The following is an 18,453-nucleotide window of genomic DNA, read 5'->3' as shown; positions in this document are numbered from 1 at the left end:
ATATTATCATTATTGTGCTAATGTATTTAATTATTTGCATGCCCGAAACCATAAGGCTAGTGAAACTATCTACACTGTATGATGAATAAATCTCTTACCACACACTGCACGTCTACGGCGCGGCGCCGACGCGTCCACGGATGATCACTAGTCAGTGTTTGTGTTTACAGCAGCCGTGGATCTGCGTGTGTTTGGACCCTCTGTACAACACACGTGAACGCCGCGGCTTCAGCACGGCTACCGGAGCAGTTCGCGGACCCTTTAGTTAAATCTCGCCTTTAAACGAGCCGACCTACGGCTCACTGCAGTATCCCAAAAGCGGCTGTCCATAATACATGGCTAAAGTTAGGCGAATCCCCCACCCGCCAACAAATTGAATTTCAGTAGGCGGGACTTACGTTGTGATATAATAGCCTCCGGAAAACAAACGCTGTAGTCCAAACGAGTCGTTTCCTTGTAGTTCTTGAAAAGGGATTTTTTAAAAACTAAATATCTCCCTTTGGAGTGGACTTTGAGATTTGTAACTTTGTAGATGTTTTATGCCCAAACATACACACCACACACTGGCTAAAGTTCAAAAAGTGAAAAAGCATAATAGGACCCCTTTCAGGTCAGTGTTCATGACTCCACCATAAGCAAAAGACTGGGCAAAAATGGCCTGCATGGCAGAGTTCCAAGACGAAAACCGCTGCTGAGCAAAAAGAACATAAAGGCTCATGTCAGTTTTGCCAGAACACATCTTGATGATCCCCAAGACTTTTGGGAAAATACTCTGTGGACTGACAAAACAAAAGTTGAACTTTTTGGAAGGTGTGTGTCCCATTACATCTGGCGTAAAAACACTGTTTCACACAGGGCCATGTGGGTTTGGATTTTGTTTTCCCTTCATAATAAAAAACTCCATGTTTTGTTTACTTGTGTTATCTTGATTAATATTTAAATTTGTTTGATGATCTAAAACATTAAAGTGTGACAAACATGCAAAAAAAAAATCTGGAAGGGGGCCAACACTTTTTCACACCGCTGTACATAAAGAAATCATAAAAAATTAACCCAAGTAAGATTCGACATGCAACAAAAGCTCTTAGCACTTGCTTTTGAAACAGTATTTATGTAAATGTGCATAATATTTCCATATTACCTTTCTTGGCAGTTGGTGGTTTTTCTTTCTCCTTAGAAACATCAGGCTCTGAAAATACACATATATATGTACATAAACAGTCACAGGTCATCAAAAGAGGCATGTTACTTCCATTTGAATCTATATACTGTATATAATAACAAGGCTGTAAGAACAACAATTTCATTTTTTTAGTATAAGTTTAATAGGAGGAGTCATACCTTTCTTCACAGGGACAGGTTTTTCTTTCTTTTCGGCTGCTAAAAGACATTAATAGATTAAGTTCTTGTTTTCTTCCAAATTAAATGTTAGCTAAAATAATACATAATACCATACCACAGACAGACATAAAAGCAAGAATGAAATACATCAAGAAATTTAATTTGCTTCAATTTTGTAGTTCAGGTTTTGGAATCTCAAAAAATAACTATTTTTTCCTTGTCTTTTTACCTTTCTTTGAGGGCTTCAGTTTGGCCTTTTCTTTGGAAACCTCAGGCTCTGTAATTTCATCAACATCAGCAGTTTATAACACATAGAAAAAACCCTTTGTTTAAAAACACATTTTTTTAGAGTAGCATTTATTGTTTGTGGAATGCCATACCCTTCTTTACAAAAGCAGGTTTTGCTGTTTCGACAGCAACTTTAGCAAAGATAGTAATTTTTCAACAAAAATAAATGAAACACAGCACATAAATACCTTTTTTACGAGGTGCTGGTGGTTTATCCTTGATCTCAGCTTCTGGAATAATAAAAAAAATGATGTACTTTTAATGCATATTTAGTAAACATTTTTCAAGCTCAGGAGTCAAATGCATGACATACATCATACAATAAAGCTGATCTCAAGAAAATACTTCATGAGAAACTGGAAAAAACAACGCATACCTTTCTTCACAGGTTTAGCTTTTTCCTTAGGTACTTCAGCTGTAATATGAAATAAAAAGGTACATTTTTCAATTAATCTTCAGTTGTATTACAATAAAAATGCACTAGTTAAATGTGTTTTTTGGTTTGCATCATTTATGTAGCTCAAATGGATTTTAAAAATGAATAAGAATGCGTAAGGTGAGGAAAGTTACAGTGTAATCATCAACTCTAAAAATATAGAGAAAGACTTCTCTAGCCTAAAGGACACATATTTCAGCCAAAATATTTTTGAAACATTTGAAACAAACTGTTCATATACAAAAACCTTCATACGTTAAAATATTAGTACATAAGTACCTTTCTTTACTGGCTTAGCTTTGTCCTTGACATCCTCAGCAACTAAAAAGACCAAATATGTTATCTCTGATACAAACAAATCATATACACTGTATACGACAAGCTTAATATTTTTACAAGACAAGCATACCTTTTTCTTTTGGAGCTGGTTTTGCCTTTTCTTTGCTAACGTCAGCTTTTTCAAAGAAAAATGTAAACATTATACTGATGTCAGAGCAAACTATAATTAAAACACACCATGAATGCACAGAACTATAAAAGTGATCGCTTAAAGCACTAGTTTCTAAATCAAAAATGGAAGTAGCAGTTTTGCATTGTGATACCTTTCTTTGAACGAGGTTTGGCCTTTTCTTTTGTAACTTTAGGCTCTGCAAATGAGTGGAGAAAAATTAAGAATTAATATAAGACCCAAACTTTAAAACCCTAGTGTACATAATGTACTTCAGTTATGACTTTGCATTATTATGTGTGCTCAGTGAAACTACACACACCACAATACCTTTCAGTGTTGGTTTGGTCTCTTTTTTGGCCTTTTCAGCTCCTGAAAAAAGAACAATTACATTTATTACCAGTTATTTCAGAATTTACCAAAAAGAAAGTCACTTATCACACAAGATGCATACCTTTCTTGGCAGGTACTGCTTTGGTTTTGTCCTTGGCCTTCTCAACATCTATGGTATAATAGAAACATTAGTTGGTGGTGAATGTTACTTTCTGTGAATCTTTATTTCCAAAAACCACAACATTAAAATATATCGTCCATATTCAGGATGTGTTGAATACCTTTCTTTGCTGGTTTGATCTTTTTCTCAGGTCCTGCTAAGATGAAATTGCACACATTAGAATTTTGTTTTATAGACAGCTTTGTGAAAAAGCATAATGATCATGTGAAACTACTGTAGCAATATATTGTAGTATTACAAAAAATGATAAAATATTAATATAAAAATTGTAATGGACAAAAGCTGAAATATATAAACCTGGTTTCACAGAGAGGGCTTAGAATAAGCCAGGATTAGGCCATAGTTCAATTAGAACTTTTTTATAGTTCAATTTTTACAAACGTGCTTAGAAAAAAACATTACTGGTGTGCATCTTGAGATAATGGCACTGATATATTTTAAGATCAATCAGTGCAAGTTTCTTTTAGTTGAAACAGCTCAGACTTACATTTAGTCTAGGACTAGGCTTAAGCCTCGTTTGTGAAACCGGGGGAATGTGTTTCAATTAAATACTGCACATTAACCCTCAGACAGAGTAATGAGGAAGCAAAGCTTTATTGATCTATTCTATTGGTGTTAGTACATCATGCCTGTACCATATTTCTTCTTTTTTAGAGTGGGTTCCTTATCCACTTTAGTCACCTTGACCTTTTTGTCAGGTTTTCTCTTGGTGCCCTTTTCTAGAACACATTTCATATACATAGTACAGGTATATGATCTATTGAAACAGAGGTGTGGGCTTTTACGTGTAATCTATAAGTGTAAAGTAGGCCTTGACAGTACAGTGAGGGAAAAAATTATACCCTGCTGATTTTTTAAGTTTGCCTACTGACAAAGAAATTATCAGTCTATACTTTTAATGGTAGGTTTATTTGAACAGTGCGAGGCAGAATAACAAAAAATCCAGAAAAGTGCATTTCAAAAAAGTTATAAACTGATATGCATTTTAATGGGTGAAATAAGAATTTGACATGACTTCACAAAACCCTTGTTGGCAATCACAGAGGTCAGATCTTTCTTGTAGTTGTCCACCAGGTTTGCACACATCTCAGATGGGATTTTGTCCTACTCCTCTTTGCAGATCCTCTCCAAGTCATTAAGGTTTTGAGGCTGACATTTGGCAACTCGAACCTTCACCTCCCTCCACAGATTTTCTATAGGATTAAGGTCTGCAGACTCCAGGACCTTAATGTGTGGCTGAAGGAAGGAGGTTCTCACCCAAGATTTGACAGTGTATGGCCCCGTCCAGCGTCCCTTTGATGCAGTGCAGCAGTCCTGTCCCCTTAGCAAAAAAACACCCCCAAAGCATAATGTTTCCACCTCCATGTTTGACGCTGGGTATGGTGTCCAAACACGGCGAGTTGAGCTTGTTTTTGGTCTCATCTGACCACAACACTTTCACCCAGTTCTCCCCTGAATCATTCAGATGTTCATTGGCAAACTTTAGACAGGCCTGTACATGTGCTTTCTTGAGCAGTGGGACCTTGTGGGCGCTGCAGGATTTCAGTCCTTCACAGCGTAGTGTGTTACCAATTGTTTTCTTGGTGACTATTGTCCTAGCTGCCTTGAGATTATTGGCAAGATCCTCCTGTGTAGTTCTGGGCTGATTCCACACCATTCTCATGATTTCTGACTCCACAAGGTGAGATCTTGCATAGAGCCCCAGGCTGAAGGAGATTGACAGTTATTTTGTGCTTCTTACGTTTGCGAATAATCGCACCAACTGTGATCACCTTCTCACCAAGCTGCTTAGCGATGGTCTTGTAGCCCATTCCAGCTTTGTGTAGGTCTACAATCTTGTCCCTGACATCCTTGGACAGCTCTTTGTTCTTGGCCATGGTGGAAAGTTTGGAATCTGATTGATTGATTGATTGCTTCTGTGGACAGGTGTCTTTTATACAGGTAACAAACTGAGATTAGGAGCACTCTCTTAAAGGGAGTGCTTCTAATGTCAGCTCGTTACCTGTATAAAAGACACCTGGGAGCCAGAAATCTTGCTGATTGAAAGGAGATCAAATACTTATTTCAATCAATTTATAACTTTTTTGAAATGCGTTTTTCTGTATTTTTTGACTGATCATTTTTTTGTCAGTGGGCAAACGTACGAAATCAGCAGGGGATCAAATATTTTTTTTTCCCTCACTGTAGCAGTGGGCTAAGCATAGCCTTCAACCTTCAATCTATAATCTAGATGTGGATTTTGAGCATTTCACATAAGAGAAATTAGATAGTTTACATTAAGAAGATAAGTTTAGTATGTTTTACTACTCTTACCTGGTTCTAGAGTCTTGTCCTTTTTGGATTTTTCTTTTCTTTTAGCTTTTTCTATCACCTTTTTCTCATGTTCATGTTTTTTCTTGACTTTTTCTACTGTTATGTTTATTTGTTGTAGAGTTATTGCTTCCTCTTCACCGTCGGCCTTCTTTTCCCTCATATCTGGAAGGACAGAAAAGATCATTTGTCACAGTTCTAGCATTTTCCTCTTAAACTGCAGTTTTCATTTTGCACAAGCACTGTATTTTTTGGTGTGCAAAACAACAAACCATTCACCTTGAATGATTTTGTATATCTCCTCTCTAGCTTTTTTCTCTTTGGCTTCTTTCACTTGTTCAAGAACTGAAATCATGATTAAATGTTAAATGAAAGTTACATGTTTTAAAATCTGTATGATTAATGAACAATGTAAATTAGTACATGAATTAGTGCACGATAAGTCTGTTAATTTAAATTTAATAGTACTTGTAAAGCAGCAAAGTGGTTGTCAGCCATGTCATGGTGTTAGATTGCAAACTAAAATGAATAATGTATAATGGATAAATTAAATCATTCATTCTCCTAATGGAATCATTTAGCTAAGCAACATAATCGACTTTGCAATCATTATGCACAGCCTTTTTGCAGAGTTATAGTTGCATTTTGTGCCATCAACAAGACTACCCAAATACTACAAAATATTAAATAATAAAGACACTGAAATTCTTTACAAATCAGTGCATACAAGTATGTAAGGTTTTTTAGGTTTTTCTTTTGATTTGAGTTGAGAAAGCCATTTTTAAACATAAATTACAAATAACAAACTTATTTTTTTGTGCAATTTGCCTAAAAAAGAAGAAATATTGGACAAAAGATGATACATTTCTTTCATCAGAGTCCTTTAGAGAATCCTCCAGCTGTTTTTGCTCCTCTTTTAAGCATCTTTCCAGAAGCAGAGGTGAAGTAGAAACAACAGTGAATGAAACTTCATCTTCATCCGTCAATTTGTTGTTCTTCCCAGTCCAAATTGTAAGAGACGTGAAATAACATTACAACTATGTTATGTTGAATTATTGGTCAATGATATTAAATATGGCGTTATATATTTATAACAACAATTAATAAATTATTTATTCTGTAAAGTGCAATTATGAAGGGAATATGAAAGCAAAGTTAGCTATGTTAAGATCTTGCACTCTTACAATCTTTATTAAATTATTAATAATAATTAACTTAATTTAGTGATTAATTTTCCCATTGTAAGTGAATTATAATTTATTATTAAGGTAATCTGTTGACATATTGGTTGCCATCTGTCAACTGAACTATCACTTTTCCCTATTTGTGAAGTATACAAAAATGTTCTATACCTTTGTTAGACTCTTCATGAAGATCCATGTGTGCTTCTTGGTCGTCTGTTTCAATGGAATGACTCTTTGATGTTTTTCCCCCGCTCAGGCCTCTTTTTATGCCATCTTTCTTCCTGTCATTGTTGTTGTTATTTTCATCATCTCTGTCTGTGAGGTTATGCTGGACAGGAGGAAGGGCCAGCTCCTCTTCATCCTCATAGTCATCTTTACCAGCAGTGGTTCCCAAGATAGTTTGATCTTTAGTCTTCTCAAGCTCATCTTTGTCTACCTCATTCTCCAGGTTCTTTGTGGCCTTTTCAGCATCAGCAATTGCCACATTATCCTTCTCCTCCTTGTCTTCTACTTTTAAGTCATCCTTACTCAGGACTTCAAGATCATCAAGTTCTGTTGCTGCAATTGTTTCCTTCACACTGATGGTATCTGGCATAGCTTCAGCCAATTCAGGTGGCTGTTCTTCTCCTTTTGTCTCTTCAGCTGTTTCAGGTTCTTCATCCTCACCTATGAGATCATAAGTATCTTTAACTGTTTCAGGTTCTTCATGCTCCTCTGTAAAACTAGGGATTTTATGAAATTCATTTTCAGATGTATCATCTAATTCAATTGTTATTGTAATATCAGAATTATCTTCTGCTGTTTCAGTTGCTGCTTCTTCAGTTGTTTCTATCTCCTCTATAACTTCAGAAGTATCTTCATCTGAGATATCATCAATGTCAGAAGTAATTGTAGTTAATTTTTCTCCTGAAAAGTTTAAAGAGACCTCTGGTTTTGCAGATTTCTTTCCCTCATCTGTGACATCGGGGAAATCAGATGTTTCCATCTCTGTAACAACACCTGAGGTATCGTCTATATCTTTCACATTTGAGGCATCAGAGGTCATTTCAGTTTCCTCTTCTTCAACTGCAAAGGTATCATTATCTGAGGTATCATCAATGACTTCTGCCACATCAGCGATAATTTCTGTTGATTCATCCTCTGCAAAATAAGAGATATCTTTAACCTTTTCAGTTGCTATTTCCTCATCTATGACTTCTGGCATATCAGATGTTTCCTCATCTGTAACATCCAAAATATCTTCAACTATTTCAGTAACTTCTTCTTCCTCTGTAACAACATCTGAGGCATCATCAATGTCTACTGTCACATCAGATGTTATCATAGTTGCCTCGTCCTCTATGAAATCAGAGATATCTTCAAATGTTTCAGTTGCTATTTCCTCATCTATTATTTCCAGAATATCAGATGTTTCCTCATCTGTACCATCTGGAAAATCTTCACCTGTTTCAATAACTACTTCCTCCTCTGTAGCATCATCAATGTTTTCTGTCACATCAGAGGTCATTTCAGTTGTTTCATACGCTTTAAAATCAGAGATATCTTCAAATGTTTCAGTTGCTATTTCCTCATCTATTATTTCCAGAATATCAGATGTTTCCTCATCTGTACCATCTGGAAAATCTTCAACTGTTTCAGTAACTATTTCCTCCTCTGTAACAGCATCAATGTTTTCTGTCACATCAGAGGTCATTTCAGTTGTTTCATACGCTTTAAAATCAGAGATATCTTCAAATGTTTCAGTTGCTATTTCCTCATCTATTATTTCCAGAATATCAGATGTTTCCTCATCTGTACCATCTGGAAAATCTTCAACTGTTTCAGTAACTATTTCCTCCTCTGTAACAGCATCAATGTCTTCTGTCACATCAGAGATAATATCAGCTGATTCATCCTCTGCAATATCAGAGATATCTTCAAACTTTTCAGTTGCTATTTCCTCATCTATTATTGCTGGAATATCAGATGTTTCCTTCTCTGTAACATCTAGAATATCTTCACCTGTTTCAGTAAGTACTTCATCCTCAGTAACAGCATCATCAATGTCTTCTGTCACATCAGAGATAATATCAGGTGATTCATCCTCTGCAAAATCAGAGATATCTTTAACATTCTTAGTTGCTATTTCCTCATCCATGGCTTCTGGCATGCCAGATGTTTCCTCCTCTGTAACATCTAGTATATCTTCAACCGTTTCAGTAACTATTTCCTCCTCTGTAACAGCATCAACATCTTCTGTCCCACCAGAGATCATTTCAGCTGATTCATCCTCTGCAATATCAGATATATCTTCAAACTTTTCAGTTGCTATTTCCTCATCTATTATTTCTGGAATATCAAATGTTTCCTCCTCTGTAACATCTGGAATATCTTCACCTGTTTCAGTAACTACTTCCTCCTCAGTAACCACATCAACATCTTCTGTCCCATCAGAGGACATTTCATTTTTTTTGTACTCTATATCTTCAAACTTTTCAGCTACTACTTCCTCATCTATTATTTCTGGAATATCAGATGTTTCCTCCTCTGTAGCATCTAGAATATCTTCACCTGTTTCAGTAACTATTTCCTCCTCTGTAACATCATCAATGTCTTCTGTCACATCAGAGATAATATCAGCTGATTGGTCCTCTGCAAAATCAAAGATATCTTCAAACTTTTCAGTTACTATTTCCTCATCTATTACTGCTGGAATATCAGATGTTTCCTCCTCTGTAACATCTAGAATATCTTCAACTGTTTCAGTAACTACTTTCTCCTCAGTAACAGCATCATCAATGTCTTCTGTCACTTCAGAGATAATTTCAACTGATTCCTCATCTGCAAAATCAGAGATATCTTTAACATCCTCAGTTGCTATTTCCTCATCCATAGCTTCTGGCATGCCAGATGTTTCCTCCTCTGTAACATCTAGTATATCTTCAACCGTTTCAGTAACTACTTCCTCCTCTGTAACAGCATCAATGTCTTCTGTCACATCAGAGATCATTTCAGCTGATTCATCCTCTGCAAAATCAGAGATATCTTCAAACTTTTTGGTTGCTATTTCCTCATCTATTATTTCTGGTATATCAGATGTTTCCTCCTCTGGAACATCTAGAACATCGTCAACAGTTTCAGTAACTATTTCCTCCTCTGTAAAAGCATCATCAATGTCTTCTGACTCATCAGAGGTAATTTCAGTTGTTTTGTACTCTTTGAAATCAGAGATATCTTCAAACTTTTCAGTTGCTACTTCCACATCTATTATTTCTGGTATTTCAGATGTTTCCTCCTCTGTAACATGTAGAATATTCTCACCTGTTTCAGTAACAACTTCCTCTTCTGTAACAGCATCACCAATGTCTTCTGTCACATCAGAGGCCATTTCAGTTGATTCGTACTCTGCAAAATCAGAGATATCTTCAAACATATCAGTTGCTATTTCCTCATCTATATCTTCTGGAATTTCAGATGTTTCCTCATCTGTAATATCTGGAATATCTTTACCTTTCTCAGTAACTGCTTCCTCCTCTGTAGCAGTATCATCAATGTCTTCTGTCACATCAGAGATAATTTCAGCTGATTCGTCCTCTGCTAGATCAGAGATATCTTCAAAAATTTCAGTTGCTTTTTCATCATCTATGACTTCTGGCATATAAGATGTATCCTCCTCTGTTATGTCTGCATCTTCATTCATTTCAGTAATGTCTTTCTCCTCTGTAACAACATCTGAGGCGTTGTCAAGGCCATTTACATCTATAGCATCAAATGTCATTCCAGTTGATTCATCCTCTGCAAAATCTGAGATATCTTCAAACTTTTCAGTTGTTATTTCCTCATCCATTTCTTCTGGAATATCAGATGTTTCCTCATCCTTAACATCTGAAATATCTTCAGCTGTTTCAGTAACTACTTCTTCCTCTGTAACAGCATCAATGTCTTCTGTTACATCAGAGATCATTTCAGCTGATTCGTCCTCTGCAAAATCAGAGATATCTTCAAACATCTCAGTTTCTATTTCCTCATCTATGACTTCTGGCATTTCAGAAGATTCCTCCTCTGTAACATCCATAATATCTTCAACCATTTCATTAACTTCATCATCTTCTATAACAACATCTGCAGCATCAGAAATCATATGATCTGCAAAACCAGAGAAACTCTCAAAACTTTCAGTGGATATTTCCTCATCGATGACTTCTTTCATATCAGAAGCAATATCTTCAACTGTTCCAGCAGTTTTATCCTCATCCATGATATCAGAGTCAACCTCATCATCTTCAACTGTGACATCCCTCCCTTCCTCCTTTGCAACGTCCACAATATCTTCAGCTTTTTCAGCTGTATCTTCAGCAGCTTCCACCTCACCACGTTCCTCCTCAACCTCTTTTATTTCCTGTTCAGCACTGTCTGTCTCCTTCACTGTGGATCTCACAGCAATGTAGGCAGCATAGGCAGGGTCCTGTGTTTTGCCTAGTATTTCTGCAACTGTTTCATTAAGTCATTTTTCAGGTCATGTTTAAAGCAGAACTGAGATCATTTTGCAAATAAAAACACATTTACCAGTTTATGTGCGAGACATGACAGTTTGTTCAGATTGTAAACACGTCATTATATCACATTGATGACCTTAACAGTATGCACATGTTGCGCCCTGACAAAAAAACTTCAGTTGACCCATTTTTAGTAGTTAAAATGCACTTTTAGGTACTCAAGTTATACATTTTATCATTTCAGGAAAGACCTTGCTAGTACAATTCTCCACTGTTTGAGCTGTTTGAACATTTTGTATATCTAGAGTGCAGCAACTTGAAAAGAAACTTTATTTCTTTCCACAACCTCAGCTTAAAATCTCAGGGCATTAATATCGTGACATTCACAATATTCTTGCAACATGTGCCATAACTGTGGTAAGAACTCCTACATGCTGTATGTTTGTGAAAAATATCAACCGACGAATGTTTCAGAGAAGGTTAGATGTTGCACGACACCGCAAGAAGGAACAGGAAATCAAACATCAAGAAATGCATTTGACAAAGTTTTTATTCTTCTGTTTTGTAAATGTGTCATGCACCTCCATTTAAACCATTCTGGAAAATTAAATGCAAGCACTTTTACATAATAATGAAGAAACACTGGGTACTGTGTGAGATGGAGAGTGCAGGATGTTAACATTCATACTACAGAAGACATAAATAACAATCATCCCTGTATGTAGTCAAGCAGGGCCTTTTCATGCACCATATTACATAACCTGTAACAGTTTTCTAAATGTTCTAATTACCAAATGGACTAAACATGGTAAGATGCAACATAACTGTGCATAAAGATGAATGGATGGAATGACAAGTCAGAAAACAATATCACAGAAAACAATATCATTCAACTAAAGATCTACATGCTCTCATTCTTTTGCAAGTTAAAAATGAACACATCTGAAACCTAAGTTTGTTGATGCTGTTTAGCAGGTTTATTTTTTTGTTTTGTTTTTTTTTTGTTTAGGTTTGACTAACGGTGTTAGTATTCATGTTAATCTATAGCTTTTATGTAAATTAAAAAATGTGCATTTACTAACCTTTTTCCATAGGGGGCAGAAATTCTCCTGGAAAAGTAAACAGTTTTTTATATACACGATTCCTCATTTCAATTCGAGTACTCGGTTTAAAAAAAAAAATCCTTGATTGCATTTTGCCCATGTGGAGTAACCGGCAAAATACAAAAAGTGGTGCATTCCAGGGACAAGAATTCATTATTAAACTGTTTTCCAAGGCTGCATTAGCTATATATCAAATCCATTTAAGAATCATAATAAAGCATAATTCTATTGTAATTTCACAAATGCTACGAGTCAATTAAATGAATATATGTGATGCAGGTTTAATATTTAAATTTGCTTGCGTGTAGGTTACATACGTGCGTGTCAGAGCGGCTCCGTTCATAGTCAATGCTGCTCCACACAAACTGTTATCATTTACATATGTGGAATGTCTTAAACTTTTTGGGTTTAGAGTTTGGGTTTATTATAATATTCATCTGGTAACACAATGTGTGCCATTTCATCAGATTTGTATGGTAAATAATTTATAAACCTACGCCAACACAAGAGAATACATCATTATCTTTCTGAATATGCTAACTGTTCATTGCGTTCATTCAATAAAATATAAAATATTCAATAAAAGCTCAAATCCTCACTCTGAGTTTGTATGTTTTGATGCCCACATATTCAAGAAATTACAGTGGCTGTAGTATTTTTGTCATAAAGAAATAGACAAATATTAAAGCTTAAGTGGACATTTGAATTAAATGTTGTTTAGTCAATAATAAACAAGGATTAGATCATGCAGTAAAGTGTAAAAACAATCATCAGGCCGTTGGTGCCCTCTGCAGGCCTTTTATATAATACATAATAACTTCACTTCTATTGTTTATAATACATTATGTATTTGAACAGTTTTGTTCAATAAAACCATATGATTATTTGCTTTTGATACTTAATTTGAACTAATTATTATTGCTTCATTGCTTTTATATATTTATTTTAAGTAATTTTAAAGGCTACTATATTAACCATATGATTACTTGCTTTTGATACTTTATTTAAACTAATTATTATTGCTTCATTTCTATAATATATGTATTTCAAGAAATTTTAAAAGCTATTGTTTGCTTAGGTCTATTTTACAACCTCAAACAAACTAATTAAAATGATCAGAGTACTTGATTAATCATCAAAATAATCGTCAGATTACTTGATTATCAAAATAATCATTAGAGACAGCCCAGTATATAAATTGTTGAAGAATATTGACGCAAACCTTTTCGTCGTATCACTTGCGGTGAGTCGTCTGAAACACAGAACACCGGGGATTATTAAAAAGATAATTGTTTTTAATAAACAAGAATACATTTGTGACATACTTAATATGTTGAATACCTTTGTCTTCCATGAGCATGTTTGAGAGATAGGCCAATAACATGTCCCTCCTGTCAGCAAACTCCTCAAAAGTGTCTGTGACAACTTTCATGGGATCAAAGCTAATGTCAGAAAAACCACCTGGGAAAAAATAAAAAAGATCAACTTACTATTTTTTTTACAAGTAAAATACATTGTTTTGAGCTGATAAATGAACAATACCTTCATCCCCTGGATACAGACTGGATAGGTAATTAGAAACGGTGGTCTTTAGATCTGTGGCCTCCTCTACAACAATTTCAGCGAGCTCCGCAGGAGCAGTGCTCATTTTGGAAAACCGAGCTGAAATATTGAGAAGGTTAGTCAGATATGCATTTATTCCTGTTATGGCAAAACTGAAAATTACAACAGCATATTGAATTTTGGTGTTTAATAAACATATGTTCTTACTCTGACCCCAAACTGTGTGTAGAGCATATCACTGAATGTCTTGTGAATGTGAGAAATAAATACCTTCAAGATTCCCGAATATGGGTGAAGAAATGGTCTTGATTCCACTTAAAAGTTGCAGAAATGCTTCACTGGCAATGTCCGCTGGATAAATGATTACTACATCCAGGATGTCTATGCAGCATGGAAAGCATTAAACAGAAGTCAGTGAGTCTGGCATAAGCAGATGAAATTATGTTTTACTGAAATGCTCAAATATGACTTGTTGACTGAAATGTTTTCTTGAGTTAGAACACATCATGAGTCTGTCAGCTCGCAGAACAACGATGGCCAATAATTTCAGTAATGTAGGTACCTTCAAATAAGTGGAATAAGTAGGCCACTGGGAATCTAATCCAGTCAGTAGCCTCATCCAATACAGTGCCACCCAGTTTCATTGTTTCAGTGATGTCTGCATCCCCTGTTAAGTGTTAAACAGACCATTAGGATCAGGAAACATTGACAAGATGCACCTAATAGATGATATAGCATAGCATATAAAATTATGAGAAGATGCTTTTCAATACCTTCAATGCCTTCAAACATGGTTGACATATATTGTATAATGGTCTTGCCTCCGCTTAAAATTTGCACAAGAGCTTCACTGACCATATCCACTGGAGTAAACACTATATTCAAAATATCTGTTGCAGAGAAAGCATTAAACAGGTATTAGTGCTAATAAGAGTAATACTTTATATATGAGTCTTTGATTGTATGTCAGCTCCCAGAACAACATCTGTCAATTATTTCAGCATGATCAGTAAAGCAGGTACCTTCAAATAAGTCGAATGAGTAGCTCACTGGGGATCTGATCCATTCTGTAGCCTCATCCAATATAGTGCCACCATATTTCACTGTTTCAGTGATTCCTGAGTCTTCTCCTGTGTGGTAAAAACAACAATATAATGCAAAAAACTTGATAGTGTTTTAAATGGCTTATAAATGATTTTTAAATGAATATATGTACATACCATCGGCGCTAAACATTCCTGACAGGTAAGACACAGATGAGTCCGCAGCTGAACTAATAGCTTCCACCGGATGAAATATTATTTCAGTGACGTACTCTGTATTTTAAATAAAGGGCAGAGAGAATTGCTTAGTTAAGTTTAAGTTAAGTATGTCAACAACATAATGTAATACTTTAAAAACGAAAATTCTGTCTTTATTTACTCACCTCATGTTAAAAACCCGACTTTATTCTTTCGCAAAACGCAAGTAAACTCAATTATAATGAACGTGGCTTTCAAAAAAGACGCGAAAAGCATAATAAAAGTATCAAAAAGTGGTCAACAATAAACCTGCGCTATATTTTAAGCCACACGATAGTTTTGTGTGAGGAACAGATCAAAATCAGTCATTATTCACTTACTTTCGACAAATTTAGCTCTCGCTAGCACGTTCCGGTGAGAATGAGCTTCTTCAGGCGACTGATGAATCAATTATGAGTTGAATCTTTTCAGTGAATCGGTTGATGCTGTCTGAATCGTTCGCGAACCGGATTGATCCAGTTCTCAAAGCCAAAACTCACGGATTCAATGATTCGTTCCAAGACAGTTCACTGGATATGAAGATTTGTGTGAATAATGACGGTCTTTTTTCCACACAAAACTACTGTATAACTTCAAAAGACTTATTTTTTTCCCCATTTGTACATTTTATGTTGCTTGATATTGCAAGTTGGTGTCTTACCATGGTATTTTAATGTATTCTCTTAATTATGAACACACTGCAAGTTTATATTGGCAGCACTGAATGTAAACAATGCCTCTGAACCAAACAAAACTCGCATATTTTGTTGATTATTACTGCTGAAAATGATCAATTACAGTCATGTTTTGTGTTCTACTTATCAGTCAGACTGGGAAAACATTTGGAGTACTATAGACTGACAAAAATTTTAACATATCAAGGAGAAGAGTGCCAAAAAACTGGAACAAAAGTCATTTGTGGTTGGCCAAACTGAACCAGGATTTCCAGGGCAAGATTCTTGACAACATTCGTGTTCATTCTTATCATTTCCGGTCAGGTAGGTGACATATTAGGCTAATATCTTAATTAATACTGCTTGTATGTATATTTACCGCCTGTTAACTTTAGTTTGTCCGAAATATTGCACCCTTTCCTGCTTACTAAGTTCTTCTCTATATGATTTAGCAGCTTCCACACGTTTTTTCTGTGGTTTAGACAGCATAAATTGGCAGAACAATATATTCAGTAGTACATTAACCGTGCAATCCATGTTGTTTACATCCAGGTATCACCAGTATGGCCATACTTACTTCTGTGTTGAAGAATAAAGTGGATATGTTTTGCAACCTTGTTTGAAGACTGTTTCAGTAAGTTTCAGTAATTGAAGAAAGTATTTGTGTGCTGTGAAAGCATACCTTGAGCATCGTTAAACCTATCGTTCATATGGTTTATCCTGTTTTCAATGCCTTCAATGGCCTTGCTCGCTGCTAGCACTGGATCAGAGCCAAAATCCTGGATACCTGCATAAAAACAGTTCTGAGTCAACCCAACAGATTCAACAACGGCACTGTATTAAATAAAATAGTAACAGTGAAAATGAATTAGGCCTGTTTAAAACTTACTTGCAATCTGATCATCACTGACAAAGTCAAACATGACAACGCCTGCTAATGACCAAGAGATCAGAAGTGTAATGATGACCACCCATTGTGCCGGCCGATTCATAATTCGTAAAATTCCATGGCTTCCAGCTGTAAGTGAGTCTGGGTGCGCTGCCCTAGCCGGGGCATCTACAGCGGTGGGAGGAATGGACTTCATTATGGCACCTGGAGACATATGAATGAATTTAAAACATACACTACAAGGTCTATATAGCAAACATTGCTCCTAAATGTCACCCACATATCGTTTGCTAAATTACTGTTCTTTTTTATTACTTGTAATAATGTATTCTAAATACTTTCCATATTTCTACATTGTTTTTTTCTATATAAATACAGCACCATAACAACATGTACTGATAGTTGTTGCAGCTGTTCACTTGCGTTAAGTGCAAGATGCATGACTGACTTCAGACTTGCAAGAATAAACTGCATCTCCATCTTGTGTTATTTTCTCCCTGCTGCATGAGCTTAATGACATCATGAACTAAAAGAAACTAATTAGTAACAAAAGTCTTAATATTGCATTTGTCATTGCAAATATAAAACACATTTGCTAGATTCACCAAAATGTAACAACATTTGGGGTCATTATTTTATAATTGTTTTGGAAGAAGTTTCTTATGCTCACCAAGGCTGCATTTATTTGATCAAAATACAGTAAAACAGTAAAATTGCGAAATATTATTACAATTTTAAATAACAGTTTTATCATTTAATATATTTTCAAATGTGTATTCCTGTGATGGCAAAACTGAATTTTCAGCAGCCATTACTCCAGTTCTCAACGTCACATGTTCCTTCAGAAATCATATATCACCATATCATCATATCATAATCATATATCAATATGCTGATTTTGTGCTCAGACAACATTTATTTTTATTATGAATATTAAAAACAGTGCTGTTTGTTTGATATTGTTGGTGAAAACCGTGATGCATATTTTTTCCCCAGGATTCTTTGATAAAGAAGTTGAAACAGCATTTGCATTGATAAATCTAAATAATGTAGAAAAATAAATACAGTTCAGAGTTTCTTAATTATTTTAAGCTAAATATTTACTTCTCTATATTAATCTTGAAAACATGTAAAAGTGTTTGAAGCTACATAAATGTTATGATTACAGCTTATCATTTGTTACAGCAGATTAAAATTATACTTAACTGAGCTGTTAATTCAGCCTTATATGGTACCACAATAGCATTTATTGTAATTCAATCTTTTATTTTTCAAACATTATTATTAAATGTCATACTAAATATGTACTTTTAATTTTTTATCATGTATTACTTAAACTCTGTCTGTCAATCAAATGCAGGAGATCTTGAGTACAAAACCTGCAGTACCTTTAGTTTCCTGAGCCATGGTGGTATTTCAGCCGAATGTCCTTTGATTTTGCTTGTGTAATCTTATTTGGCCGGTTTCACCCAGTTGATGTTAAATCCCATTTAGGAAAAGATGTTCCTCTTTATCGTCCCCATCCAATCCACGGGTGAAACCTCCCAATCTCGTGAGAAAAGCGGGATGAGGGTTTTCAAAGTGCCGGATTTGGGACCATGGCTGGGGGAGAATGGGATATTAGGTCAGGGCCATAAACAGGGGAGTCCAGGCTCTGGCAGGGGACGCAGCAAATAGGTGCTGGTAATTTAGCCCATGTTATTGGTGGGACGGGAAAAGTACTGGGGTGCTTCAAGGTAACCTTATCCACTGCAAGCCTGGTTTATTCTTAGACAGTATAGCGTTTACCAGCTGCACTCTCTCTTGCCTTTTTAGGCGGTAGGGGGTGTGATCTACTGGGAGCAAAAGAAAAGGAGACAGTTGCATGTTCACAGATTCTAAAGTTTTTAGTTGTTGGTGTTTCAGTTAATGCCTGTTTTATCATATTATGTAATATTGCATCGCCACA

At 35.5% G+C, this 18,453-nt stretch overlaps 1 protein-coding gene across 1 annotated transcript; it reads right to left on the bottom strand.

The window, feature by feature from the left end:
- Positions 1-1,015: 1,015 nt before the first annotated feature.
- LOC141295330 (uncharacterized) lies at positions 1,016-18,170 on the bottom strand. The gene is made up of 26 exons (XM_073826548.1): positions 17,894-18,170; positions 16,506-16,709; positions 16,299-16,403; positions 14,883-14,978; positions 14,685-14,792; positions 14,436-14,552; positions 14,225-14,329; positions 13,933-14,043; positions 13,642-13,761; positions 13,441-13,560; positions 13,322-13,351; positions 12,079-12,105; positions 5,617-5,682; positions 5,341-5,502; positions 3,663-3,746; positions 3,128-3,163; positions 2,968-3,015; positions 2,844-2,885; positions 2,668-2,712; positions 2,475-2,519; positions 2,345-2,386; positions 2,006-2,044; positions 1,571-1,618; positions 1,342-1,380; positions 1,142-1,189; positions 1,016-1,023 (listed from the first exon to the last, which is right to left on the bottom strand). The coding sequence occupies exons 1-26, from the start codon at positions 17,910-17,912 to the stop codon at positions 1,016-1,018; spliced, it is 1,914 nt and encodes a 637-aa protein (XP_073682649.1). The 5' UTR covers positions 17,913-18,170.
- Positions 18,171-18,453: the final 283 nt, after the last annotated feature.

Source organism: Garra rufa, chromosome 21, assembly GCF_049309525.1.
Source record: "Garra rufa chromosome 21, GarRuf1.0, whole genome shotgun sequence".
NCBI classification, from domain to species: domain Eukaryota; kingdom Metazoa; phylum Chordata; class Actinopteri; order Cypriniformes; family Cyprinidae; genus Garra; species Garra rufa.
The sequence above is the reverse complement of the archived record's forward strand: the minus strand, read 5'-3'. Positions and strand labels throughout refer to the sequence as shown.